We start from the raw sequence: 13,663 nt of genomic DNA on the forward strand, positions 1-13,663 counted from the left end.
TAAGTGATATGTGCGTATGATAATATATATTTGCACTTATTTAATAAATCCTACAAAATAAAATTCCAGTTGCGCTTTAAAGTTATCAAGCTCGAGCAAGAAAAATCATTCGAGATTAATTATGATTGCAACATTTATTTCACAAGAATGCGACCATTTGTATATTTGGATTACAATTTCTTACATTCTTGGTGTATTCTCACTTTCTGACACGTATATTTAAAATTATTATGAATAAACGCAAGAAAAATAAAGCATAAATAAAAAAGTATAATAAATGCTACTTTGTTACGACTGATACTAGTTTACGACTAACGGATCTTTCTACAGACTTCCAACTCACAGAAGCGCGCCTCCGCGAAGTCGCAAAACTAAGTGGAGTGTTGATTCCTTTTGGATGTTGTAATCTGAAAGAGTCCTGCCATCTTCAAGCTGTTTGCCAGCGAAAATTAGACGCTGTTGATCCGGGGGAATTCCCTCTTTGTCCTGGATTTTAGCTTTCACGTTCTCTATAGTATCCGAAGCTTCAACTTCAAGGGTGATAGTTTTACCGGTGAGAGTTTTTACGAAAATCTGCATGCCTCCGCGAAGACGCAGAACCAGATGAAGCGTAGATTCCTTCTGGATGTTATAGTCGGAAAGAGTCCTGCCATCTTCAAGTTGTTTGCCAGCAAAAATTAGACGCTGTTGATCCGGGGGAATTCCCTCTTTGTCCTGAATCTTGGCCTTTACGTTTTCTATTGTATCCGAAGCTTCAACTTCAAGAGTGATAGTTTTACCGGTGAGAGTTTTTACGAAGATCTGCATGCCTCCGCGAAGACGCAGAACCAGATGAAGCGTAGATTCCTTCTGGATGTTATAGTCGGAAAGAGTTCTGCCATCTTCAAGTTGTTTGCCAGCAAAAATTAGACGCTGCTGATCTGGAGGAATGCCTTCTTTGTCTTGGATCTTAGCTTTGACATTCTCTATAGTGTCTGAAGCTTCAACTTCGAGGGTGATAGTTTTACCAGTGAGAGTTTTTACGAAGATCTGCATGCCTCCGCGAAGACGCAAAACCAGATGAAGCGTAGATTCCTTCTGGATGTTATAATCAGAAAGAGTCCTGCCATCTTCAAGTTGTTTGCCAGCAAAAATTAGACGCTGTTGATCCGGGGGAATTCCCTCTTTGTCCTGAATCTTGGCCTTTACGTTTTCTATTGTATCTGAAGCTTCAACTTCAAGAGTGATAGTTTTGCCAGTGAGAGTCTTCACGAAGATCTGCATTCCTCCTCGCAGACGCAGTACCAAATGAAGCGTAGATTCCTTCTGGATGTTATAATCAGAAAGAGTCCTGCCATCTTCAAGTTGTTTGCCAGCAAAAATTAGACGCTGTTGATCCGGGGGAATTCCCTCTTTGTCCTGAATCTTGGCCTTTACGTTTTCTATTGTATCTGAAGCTTCAACTTCAAGAGTGATAGTTTTGCCAGTGAGAGTCTTCACGAAGATCTGCATTCCTCCTCGCAGACGCAGTACCAGATGAAGCGTAGATTCCTTCTGGATGTTGTAGTCAGAAAGAGTTCTGCCGTCTTCCAATTGCTTTCCAGCGAAAATCAAACGTTGCTGATCCGGAGGAATTCCCTCTTTGTCCTGAATCTTGGCCTTTACATTTTCTATTGTGTCTGAAGCTTCGACTTCAAGGGTAATCGTTTTACCAGTGAGAGTCTTCACGAAAATCTGCATGCCTCCGCGAAGACGCAGAACCAAATGAAGCGTAGATTCCTTCTGGATGTTATAGTCGGAAAGAGTCCTGCCATCTTCAAGCTGTTTGCCAGCAAAAATTAGACGCTGCTGATCTGGAGGAATTCCCTCTTTGTCCTGAATCTTGGCCTTTACGTTTTCTATTGTATCTGAAGCTTCAACTTCAAGAGTGATAGTTTTGCCAGTGAGAGTCTTCACGAAGATCTGCATTCCTCCTCGCAGACGCAGTACCAGATGAAGCGTAGATTCCTTCTGGATGTTGTAGTCAGAAAGAGTTCTGCCGTCTTCCAATTGCTTTCCAGCGAAAATCAAACGTTGCTGATCCGGAGGAATTCCCTCTTTGTCCTGAATCTTGGCCTTTACATTTTCTATTGTGTCTGAAGCTTCGACTTCGAGGGTAATCGTTTTGCCAGTGAGAGTCTTCACGAAAATCTGCATTCCTCCTCGCAGACGCAGTACCAGATGAAGCGTAGATTCCTTTTGGATGTTGTAGTCAGAAAGAGTTCTGCCGTCTTCCAATTGCTTTCCAGCAAAAATCAAACGTTGCTGATCCGGAGGGATGCCTTCCTTGTCTTGGATCTTAGCTTTGACATTTTCTATGGTGTCGGAAGCTTCCACCTCAAGGGTGATGGTTTTCCCAGTGAGGGTTTTCACGAAAATTTGCATGATAAATCTAAAAATAATAAGAGAAACACATACAACATTAGTTTGAATCAGACCAAGGCAATGTTTTGTGACATTTGTGATGGCAAACAGGTCGCAGCAGCAATGGATCTATCATTGTCAACTACATTATAAATAAAGCGTCATTTGGACAAAATGGCATTCAAAAAAATAAAATATTCTGATATCTACTTTTTAGTCTGTATAATTCTACTTAATGTACTAAATTCATTGTAGAACAAATCCAAACTTTGTATTTTACTCGCTCAAAGTAAACGGCTGATTCGAAGCTTACGGTTACAAAACTTAACGCGAAAGATAGTCGATCACACGAGATCAACACTGACAAAATGGAGGGTCAAGCTTCGTGTCGACAGGAGGCACAAATTCTCATTCGCGACGAACCTTCGCATGCAACGAGATGTAGCGAGTGATTATAAGAACGCTTCAGAACGCTTACCTGAAATTGTAACGGCACGCAGCTATTAATTCGCGATGTAATGCGATCGATACTTCGTTGAAGGAAGCGTACAAATACAAACCAACGTTCTCGACTTATCTCGAACAACTCTGCATATAATTTTTTTTTAGTTGAGTGAGTCAGTTGAGCATCCGCTTCCAATGAGGCTTTTCGCGCATGCGTGACGTGTCATTGACCGGGCAAGGCAAGCGAGTCGCGTCCGATGCATCAACGATTGGCTACTTCACGTCGAACTACGTGAGTCATCGTGATTCCCAATGCAGACAGATTACTCATTGGAAAACAAAATTGAGAAGTAAGGTACGCGGGTCACGAAATACTTGAGCTGTTATGGTCCTGAAATATTTAACTGCGCTTTATAAAAATAATAAAAGGAACAAAGCTTCCTTTTTGAGAATTCAAAAATTGGAAATTAAATCTAAAATATAATGCTTTTATTATCTTATCCCTATAAATTATATCTCAATATTGTAAATTTCCAGAGTTTAGATTATCGTAATTCGAAATTTCGGAAGTAAAATGTTAGGGATTGTTAAATTCGTTGAGGTTCTTCATCGTTTCATCATAAGCGTTTCAGATCAATTTCGAATGGGCACCTTATAATTGACAAATTCTTGAGCACGGTTTCTTTGTTAATTCTCCCAATTTTATTAAAATCTTGATTTTTCGCGGCCGAAAGTCTAAATTTTGTCCAGATGTCGGGGCGAGCACCGCGAGAGTCAATGTACATACCTGGCACTTGGCGATCTTGGTCACTGGCTGAAACTGATAGATGCTGCATTGCCAGACATCCATCGAGTCTCCCTCTTGCTCCCTCTTTTCCGGTGCGCTCTTTCGGGTGACCGTGTCTTGTTTAGTTTTAGCTGCAGTTGAATCTTTCTCCATCTTCCACAATGAAGATCTACAAGGATATTTTCACCGGTAAGTAAACGAAGAATGATACCCGCAATCGCGTAAGCCAAGTATTTTTCGTTTTCGTTGCTAGGACGCGATAATAGAAGCAAAATTTTTTGAACGCTGATAACATCTTAAACTCAATGATGTCTGGACACGTTGAGGAATATTCCACATCATTTCTCTGCATGAAATTACGCTGAAAGATCTCGGCAATCCACGATGAATTAACATGATTATTATATTGTAATTTAGCTTCTGTATAAAATGCTATCAAATTCCTAACCTCTCCATATGTTCTGAAAAATTCTTAAGGCTTGCAGAAATAATGTGCTCATTTAATTTCTGGTGGCCTCTAAATGATCAATATTGTTGTACAATATTGTTGATTGTCTGGAAACTATATTAAGATTATTTTAAATTATCTAGAGAAATAGTGTCAATTATTGAAAAAAATGTTATCTAGAAACTACTTTTTAGATCATGAAATTTATCAAGAGATGTTTAAGCCTGTAGAATTTATTACATTAATTGTAATATAATATTCCATATATATTTTAGGAGATGAGATGTTCTCCGATACCTACAAAATCAAGCTGGTAGATGATGTGCTATATGAAGTATATGGCAAGGTACATATAATTCGTACAATATGAAATAGTTTTGTCCCAATCATGGATATCTCATGTCTGACCATTTTTTTCTAGATGTTAATAATGGTTTAAAAATTCATAAACCTTATGATTCTTTCAAATTTCTAGAACAAATACCTATATATTTGGGGAGGAGGGGAGATACAAATAAAATGTATAATTACTCTTCTAAAATTTTGTGAAACTTAGAGTTATAAACCATTCTGACATGGAATATTCATAATCGAGTACTAAGAATTAACTTGTAAAGTATTTAATATATTTTATGTAAGAAATAATAGCATAATGTTTTTATATTTAAATTTTAGTTAGTTACCCGTAGAGCTGGTGATATTGAAATCGCTGGTTTTAATCCATCTGCGGAAGAGGCTGATGAAGGTACTGACGAGTCAGTAGAGAGTGGCGTAGACATCGTATTAAATCATCGCCTTCAAGAAACATTTGCCTTTGGAGATAAAAAGTCTTATACATTATACCTCAAAGATTACATGAAGAAGTAAGTATTCTCGATATATATATGTATATACATATATATTTGTCGATTTAAATTTATCTTACTGTAATGGTAAATGAATAATACTACTGTTGTAGTATACACATACAATTGAAAAGTAAATTTATCTTGTTATGTTAAGATTTATACAAAAATAAAGATTAAGGAATGACTGAAAAGCTTTTAAAATTGATAAAACATGAGTCATCAATATGATTCATTGATGTATATAAAACTACTTATATAACAATTTTCAAAATTGTAAGTTTTTCTAAAAAGAAAAGTAGTAAAAGAACAATTTTTATCTATTTACATAAATAATGTATATTTGTATTATAAATATATTTGTTAAATTCTCTTTACAGATTAGTAGCAAAGCTAGAAGAAAAGTCACCTGATCAAGTAGAGGTTTTTAAGACAAACATGAACAAAGTTATGAAAGACATTCTAGGCCGTTTCAAAGAATTGCAATTTTTTACCGGTACTTCAATGGACATTGATGGAATTGTGGGCCTCATGGAGTACCGTGAGATCGATGGCGAGTCTGTGCCTGTACTCATGTTCTTCAAACATGGTCTTGAAGAAGAAAAGTTCTAAGTAAAAGTTCTTAGATACTCAATAAAATCTGGACAAATTTTGTGAGTCTTATTTTTATTCTTTCTCTTTGTTATTCAGAATTTTCTTATTTATTTGTTGCTATATTAGAACAAAAAGATTAACTAGACATACATGTAAATATTCGTGATCAACACGTTTTATTTGTGTTTGTCACTGCACAAACATGTTAGATCAAATTGGCTATCAGATTCGCGCTGCGACGACTTTATAGGCGCAGCGGTTATACCTAACCAAACATCTTCAATTATGTTGCAATATTTAAGATTAATGTCATTTGAATTCATGCAATACAGATTAATCTTTTTCTATGGTTTTTTTTTTTTAGGTAAACGAAATCAAGACTGCACACATGCTAAAAAGCTGTGAAATTTAGTTAAAAATGTGGAACAAACAGTTCGACTTCCAATCTTAATTTGCAACAAACTTACATTAAATAAAATCTCTGGTAGGACTCTATCTTGATAAATAATTGTACATACTCTGTAACATGAGGGAAAGTGGCAACAGGATTCTTCATAATGTGCAAGCAATTAGTTACGAAAAATGTATGTAACAATGTTTTTGTTTTTATGTCCAATTTTGTATTAAGCAATATTTTATTTATATTTAAAAAAATGGAAGGTGGGGAAAGAACTTGCAGTGATGGACTTACATCAATAGATGTAATGTTTACAATTATTATGTTAATGTCCACATTAACTCCATGATCGACAATTTCTGAATTATATTCGATTTAATGTCCATCCATAAATAAAAAAAAAATTTCCATAATTTTTATTTCATTTATTTTCCACATTTCTATTCATTTGTATCTTCCTTCACTTCCTCGATTGTTCCCTGTAGCTAATTAATGTAAAATATGTAATTTATGTAAGTTATATGATTTGAAATACGTCCAAGCATTTAATATATACATACATTTTTATGAAATATGGATGATCGTGTATGCTTCGGGAAATATTACATTTAGCTCTCTCCCTTAATAGAATAGAAGTGCCATGTATATATTATATATATATTTGTCACATATTGCACTTTACATACACACGTACATGTGTAAGCAATCATATTGTACATTTGTCCATTATAAATCGAACGATTATGTGAAAGATATGAACTTCGAACTGTTTCGTATGCGGAAGTATGATGCACAAAAATCTGTCTTCAATAATACAGTTAATAAATTGCTGTAAAACAAAGAAATCCCAATCGATTCTAACTTATTTTATCTTCATCATAAGCGTTACAGTACCGTAAAGATTTACAAGGGGCAGGTCTGTAAATGGTACAAAAATATGACAGTCTTTTTCAGTTCATAAAAATATTATATTTAGATAAGTCAGAATAGACGATCTATCTCTTGGCGCGAAACCGTACATTATATTTCTTTACTCAGGGATTGTTACTAGCCATACTGTTGTACAAGTACACTCATAGCATCACTCCCCTTGTGTTTTGCACATTCTTGCCGTTAACAATTTCTCACCCTCTTTCAGTCTCTCTCTCTTGCTTGCCTTCTCATCATCCTTCACACATCGGGATCTCTCTTTCTCTTTTTTGCTTACATTTCTACATATTATTTTATATACCCTCATCTTTCGCTTTCTGTGTGTGAATATATTACTCTTATTCTTCCTAAAACACTCGCTCTCCTCACCTGAGAACTCGACGCCTCCATACGTGATACTTTGCACATGTTCCGTACCGTTATATTTGAAAAAAGGTGTACGTTTACATTTACAAAAAGCGTATTTCTTAATAGTTTAGTAGTAAATATAGTATAAGTATATAGACAGATTTTTTCATAATCTACAATGGATGCGCAAATCAAGAAACGTCCCGTTAACTTAACGAAATCATAACTTACAGCTTAAAATAGAGATGGACTCTTGAGGGATGTACGTACATACATACATACATACATACATACATACATACATACATATATGCACATAAAAAATATATATATGTAAATATAATATATATAAAATATATAATATATTACAAATACATAAATATATATATACACTCATGTGCATACATGTATAATTAACTATATTGCTTTGCTATCTACGGAGCACAACCATATATAGTGTCGTTGGTTATTAAAGCCAGTGAAATAAATTAATATCAATTTGCGACAGAGTATCGTACAATACGCCACATCCCACTGTAACGCAAGCGGGAGAGACATCGAAAATCGCGGTGCCCTGAAGATTTCTACGAAACGGAGAAAATTACAATTAGAAACTTGTATATCGTATGAAAAAAAAAGGAAAAAAGCGATGTTTGATAGGCATTTCGTAACGCACGCCGATTATCCGTAAAATGGAATGTTACATTCAACATTTATATCGACATACAATTACAGTTCATAAAGTATCCAATCAGAACGTTTTCTCTAGTGTCGCCTAAGATATTTAAATAACGCTTTGTCGCGTTCTCGCGCGAAAAGTCTAATTCGAAAATATCAACGAACACGTGCATTATCGCGCGTATAAACGTGTACTCGCTCCTGCACTGTCTTCTGCGCGGGCCAGAAGAAATAATGAAAAAACGACCAACTCTCCGCAGAGTATCGTAATTACGATAATTATTCGAAATAATATTTGATCATAATGGCAGTCATACAAGAGTTAACTTATTAACTTTCTTAATTAGAGATTGCCCATACGTAAATTGTACGACGTTTGTTTATACATAGATGTAACATACTGGCTTACAGTTTAGCTCGTTAAAGGTACGGTATTTTTAGTAGGACACCTGCTACTATTTTCTTTCTTGTTAAGTTGGGTATACCTTACGCGCTTGATAAGAATAAACGGTATTATTAACGTTATCGGTACCATTATTACCATTATCATTATTATTGTTATTTATTACTATTATTATTATTAAACTTATTTGTACTGATCTATGTAGAATGGGTGCGTGGAAAGGGTTTCAGTATACTAAATAAAAGATGCTCTATCATTTGCTTTTTAAATACTTAAGTGATAGAAGCTAGGATTTTGCAAGTTGAAAATATTAAATGCTGAAATCATTGAAAAAGAAATAAAGAGAGAGAGAGGCATGCAAAAAAAAATATCTAGGATACCTGGCATAAGTACAAGATATAAAAGGAAGGGAGATACAATAGATACAAAAGTAGCATCCATTGTTGTTCTACTATACAGAAAGATTACAACACAGCGCACCCAATTCTTCCATTCTAGGACTGTTACTATATAAGACTGTTTCTAACACGATTTGAGCATCGTACCATTTCAATGATACTTCAAAGAAGTATGGCAAAAGCATTTAAGTTTATATCAGAGTATACTCGGGGTACACACATCCACCCATACCATCCGCTCATACGTACACACATACACACATCCACATATTATCCAGCATTTTCTTTTTCCCGATACGGTGCTTCGCGAAAGAAGCTCAGTGTGTTATTTATGCTTTTTAAAAGTAAAACATCACGGCATTCCAAAGACCACTCTTGTAAATCCTCTTACCTTATATAATGTATCTGATCGCAGGACAATAGAGCTCATTAATCTGTTATTTATCTTTGTTAACTCTTTTTTTTTCTTTTTCCTGTTCACTACTTGAGGTTGTTGCATTTGTATTTGTGAAAGAATTCGGTTTATATATATTCATATATTATTTATATATATGTAGATATATTTCCGTTTTAACATTTATATATTTTATATGAAACTTCATTCACAGGTAGCTTCATTCGCGCCCTCCAATCCTAAATGGTCACTTACAGCATCGTTTTATATTTTGTGAGGAATTTGAAGAGGTGATCGCTAGTCGCGCGATTGTTCAGAGGTAATTTTGGTCAGGTGCTTCGTCAATAAAAGTATTGAAATAACAATTGTACAATCAAATGATAAGTTTAGGTAATAGAAACTCGCTCTTTAATCTGCGCTCCTACTAATAAATCAAAAACGATGTGAATTATGTACATATATATATATATATATATATACTAGTAAATTAAAACAATTTACATATTACTCGATATTGCTCCTGCATCCGCATCTACGTCATTAAATATAAACTCGTCTTCCCTGAATGATTGAAAAAAAAAAATGCTAAAATAGGCGTCTGAGAAATGAATAGTAACTCCAGTATGTTATAAAAAAAATTATGAATTTAATATTGTGTTTGTTTCCCACGCGGTACGCATAACATTAAAAACTCTCATCAAGTAGATAACAATAACCAACAACTAACAATCGTAGGCATTCACGCAAAAATAGAAATATGTTTAATAATATACAATAATATTATCATAATTTATATTATTGAAGTAAGTATATGATCATTCCCTTACTATTTCTAGAGTAGTAGAGTAAATCGTATCAATGATTAGAGCTGAAAGAGTCCGAAAAGTATCAAATATTTTGTACAACATTCGCAAAAATGATGAAATGTTATTCCACAATGAATTTATTTAAAATAAAAAAATAATTTTACATCTCTGAACGCTCACATTTTACAACATAATAAATTGCATTATAATCATCAAACTCTTCATAAATTTATTTTAAAAATATGAATACGTATAAATCTAATATTATAAACGTTCACGTATCTCTATCAAATAAACAAATCATTATTATACAATATTACACATCTAAAAATTTTTCGAACGAAGAATCGAGTCAACATAACGTTGACATAAAAACTATTAAAATTTGACTATCACATAAATCATGTCGTTAATCCAATTTCTCCACAAGTAGAAATAGTTAACAGATAGAATAATAATTAACAGTCTCGAGAAAAATATATATATGTATATATGTATATATACGCGTTTTGTACATATCTTTATATATCTAATAACATTTAAATTTAGAAAATAAGCCGCTGAGCAAAATTTGCAGATGCTCCGCTTCGTGTAATTTACAAATTCGTCGGATCTGTCAGCTCACGTCATGTGATACGCAATTCTGTAAATTACTAACAACGAGAGGTTTTATCTTAATCCTGCGTGTCCACGATCAGTTAATTCTTAGCGTATGCTAGATTTTTATAATATAATTATACATCTCGCAAACATCTCTTTTCTTTTTTCAAAGATTCGAGAACTCCTGTATCTTTGTTTTTTTTTTAATTTGCTTTCGCGTGCATTGAACATTCTCTGGGGGAAAAAAAATCTAACTGCCAATAAACTATGAAAAAAAAAGAAGAAAATGTCAATATACTCTCTCTACTCTATTTTGCTGCCATGTCGAATTTGTCAGACACAGAAAACAGCAATTCCAGTACTGCAAATTTATACGCGTAGTAAGAGTTTGTCATATCGTTAAACCTAAATATTAAAAGTTAATGAAGAAGATCCGAGTATATATCCGAGCGTGCATTATAAAAACGAAAAGATAAACGGAAAAAACCCTAACACCTTGAAAGTAAATACTTTGTTCGCACGCTCTGACGTCAGATTGTTGCACTTCTGATATTCCATTGACACATGCTGCGTAAAAAAGGGGGACTACCATGCGTATATTTAATTTAATTAATAATGAATTAGTAAGTTCGTTTTTTTCCTATACTCTAAAATACAAAACAATAAATTATCGTTAAACTTGCGCACTGAGCGTAAGGGTATACGCATTTGATGCAAGTATTATGTATACATATCTATATGCATATAGTGGCTCTTTAAAGTAACGATCCGAATCGAGGCAGAGTTGGAATGTAAAGGTGTCCGAGAACTCGCGAACACAGACGGATCGCGTCTTCGTCGAGCGTCGGTCGTCAAAAACGGAATCACCGAAGCAATCGCCGTGACGTTGTCGAGAGAGACAAGGAAAAAAAAAGAGAGACCGAAAAATAACAAAGTGCAAAAATAAAAAAAAAGATACTTAATAATTCTAGGAACTTCTGTGACTGTAAAAGATGCAATTTCGACGAAGACGCGATGTCTGTCTAAAACAAGGATCGATCGGCACGAAATCGGCACCGTGTAAGATACGATCTTCGCTCGGATGATGGCACGACACATGTCACAGATTAAAGAGGCAGCGATTGTAATTAACAATATTTTGTATACATAGAAAATTTCCTATCTATCTGCGTAACTTTTCATAAATTAACATCGAACTTTATTTATCCACCAGATAAATCGGACTGAATTTCTATCGATCGCATTTACACCTTATAACGTATACCTGATCGTCGCGACGAAATTTAATCGGAGCAAAAAATTAACTAATTATCGATCGTTATCGTCAAAGCCTGGATTATGCAGGCCGCAGCTGTCTAACCGCGCTATCAGATTGTGCTCAGAACCACGCGTATAAGCTGTAACAAAGACGCAGACACGCGTGAACGCATTATTTTTTCTTATGCGTAGCGTTCAGTCAGTAAGACCGCCTCCTTACGCTGGACATAAGAGTCGCTAAATTCTAACAAAAACATAAATAACAGGGTGAGGGGAAGAAACAGGAGAGAAGGGGAGACCAGGAGTGGCGATAAAGAGAAGTAAGTAAATTCCACCTCGCTCGACACACGGATAGTCCATACTGCGACGCGAAAAAAAGGCGACGCAGTATAGAAATCGTTGCATCTTGAATGCGAAACTCGACTCGAATGCGGGTCCTATCCTCTTTCGTCGTCATTATCGTCTTCTTCTTCTTCTTCTTCATCTTCTTCCTCTTGTGTTCTGTTTCTTTTTACATATCGGTGTGCCCCAAAATGCGGCACACCTTCTGCTCCTAAGGATCCGAAGGTGACTCCAACATTTCTGTGAGGAAGTTTTCGACCGGTGCATCACCGATTAATTTAAAGAAGAATACGTGCTCTAGGCACTTGAGACCGATCGAACGGATGGATGGCAGGCGAAGCAACAGCTTGGCGAATCTACCGGGGTCGTCTGGACAGCTGACGCGGGTGTATTCTTCTAGAGCGGCATAGACTTTCTCGCGCAGCACGCTGACCTCGTTGACGGACTTGAGGCCTCGCACATCGGGATTGAAGAGAATAATAGATCTGCACAACGAAAGATAATATCAATATTAGATTGAATGTCATTTGCTAATTAGATTTGTTTTGTTTAAATTGCTTGAACAAAAATAAAAAAAGGATAGATTTCAAAATTAAGCAGAGAAATGAGACTATGTTATTCAATAATTTTATATAAAGTCAACATTTAATTTAGTTATTGCGATTGAAAAAACTGAACTAAAATTAGTCTCGATCTAAATGTAATGTCTTTATTAAATTAACATATTAAATATTTGAATGTATAATTTAGCAAGCTTTATTTTGCTGTCCCATTTGAATGCATTTATATATTGCTCAGAAAAAAAGTAGATGACAGAGACACCAATAGACATTTAGTTTTTGTTTAATATCGAATAAATTGTCGGAATTCTATTATGATTATTCTCGTTAGTTTTTCACCTAAGACATCCGAGTTCGGTTCTATCCATTTTCATTTCGCGCATCTTCGACACCAGCTCCGACATCACGCGATCGAATATCGTGGACACGCCCGCCTGTTGCGCCGAATTCCGATGCACCATGGTACCCGTTGGCAGAACGATACTGTCCTTCATCTCAATGGATCGGTGGGAGAAGGCAGCTATTAGCAGCTCGTTCCAGCCAGCCTTGAGCAGAACCACCTGATCCTCCACCGGCAACGACGTAAAGTGTGGGATGTGCTTCGCCCATGCCACCAGCTGATACAGCTGTTGATTCGTGGCGTTGCAAATGTGCGACATTGCGTTCTGCGCACAACAAAAAGTGCTGGGGTAGCAGAAGTCCTTCAAATAATTCTTGAAACGTTGTTCAACCAATAATTCAATCTTCTAAAAAAATGTTTGCTCTCTTAATTTGAATCAAATAAAAAAAAAATAAAAAATAGACTATATATAAACAAAGAAAAAATAAAAGGAATACATCAAAGAAAGTAAGAAGAATAAAGGGAATACATAAAAAAAAATAAAAAAAAATAAAGGGAATACATAACTTACACTACAATAATTGATAAGCTTCCTTCTAAAAGTTTCCGAATCATGTACAGTTTTGGGGCAATTTCTACATTGCGTTATTATTTTCAGATTTGTGCATTGTCTTGGTATCGTTTCCTAAACAACCATTTCATTATTACTA

At 35.2% G+C, this 13,663-nt stretch overlaps 3 protein-coding genes across 7 annotated transcripts in view; 1 reads left to right on the forward strand and 2 right to left on the reverse strand.

The window, feature by feature from the left end:
* Positions 1 to 119: 119 nt before the first annotated feature.
* On the reverse strand, positions 120 to 3,017 carry LOC105828509 (polyubiquitin-A). Its single transcript, XM_036288563.1, has 2 exons — positions 2,861 to 3,017; positions 120 to 2,410 (listed from the first exon to the last, which is right to left on the reverse strand). Exon 2 carries the CDS (start codon positions 2,401 to 2,403, stop codon positions 340 to 342), a length of 2,064 nt encoding a protein of 687 aa, XP_036144456.1. The 5' UTR covers positions 2,404 to 2,410; positions 2,861 to 3,017; the 3' UTR covers positions 120 to 339.
* Positions 3,018 to 3,646: 629 nt separating this feature from the next.
* Positions 3,647 to 6,310, forward strand: LOC105835548 (translationally-controlled tumor protein homolog). The gene is made up of 5 exons (XM_036288571.1): positions 3,647 to 3,802; positions 4,337 to 4,407; positions 4,737 to 4,924; positions 5,287 to 5,559; positions 5,865 to 6,310. The coding sequence occupies exons 1-4, from the start codon at positions 3,775 to 3,777 to the stop codon at positions 5,516 to 5,518; spliced, it is 519 nt and encodes a 172-aa protein (XP_036144464.1). The 5' UTR covers positions 3,647 to 3,774; the 3' UTR covers positions 5,519 to 5,559; positions 5,865 to 6,310.
* Positions 6,311 to 6,540: 230 nt separating this feature from the next.
* The window catches only part of LOC105835549 (retinoic acid receptor RXR), a 72,347-nt gene continuing 65,224 nt past the window's right edge, over positions 6,541 to 13,663 (reverse strand). For all 5 annotated transcript variants that reach the window (XM_036288566.1, XM_036288567.1, XM_012678951.3 and 2 more), the window contains 2 exons: positions 12,953 to 13,278; positions 6,541 to 12,538 (listed from right to left, as the gene is read on the reverse strand). In XM_036288566.1, coding sequence (XP_036144459.1) covers positions 12,265 to 12,538; positions 12,953 to 13,278 — 600 coding nt within the window. In that variant the 3' untranslated portion in view covers positions 6,541 to 12,264. The remainder of the gene's footprint in view (positions 12,539 to 12,952; positions 13,279 to 13,663) is intronic.

This window comes from Monomorium pharaonis, chromosome 6 (assembly GCF_013373865.1).
Source record: "Monomorium pharaonis isolate MP-MQ-018 chromosome 6, ASM1337386v2, whole genome shotgun sequence".
NCBI classification, from domain to species: Eukaryota; Metazoa; Arthropoda; class Insecta; order Hymenoptera; family Formicidae; genus Monomorium; species Monomorium pharaonis.

Bases quoted from the DNA above. Each gene is read 5' to 3' on its own strand.
- LOC105835548 (XM_036288571.1), top strand. From the start codon at position 3,775: ATGAAGATCTACAAGGATATTTTCACCG. The intron at 3,803-4,336 runs GTAAGTAAACGA...TATATATTTTAG, and splicing joins CTACAAGGATATTTTCACCG to GAGATGAGATGTTCTCCGAT. The intron at 4,925-5,286 runs GTAAGTATTCTC...TTCTCTTTACAG, and splicing joins CTCAAAGATTACATGAAGAA to ATTAGTAGCAAAGCTAGAAG.
- LOC105828509 (XM_036288563.1), bottom strand. From the start codon at position 2,403: ATGCAAATTTTCGTGAAAACCCTCACTGGGAAAACCATCACCCTTGAG.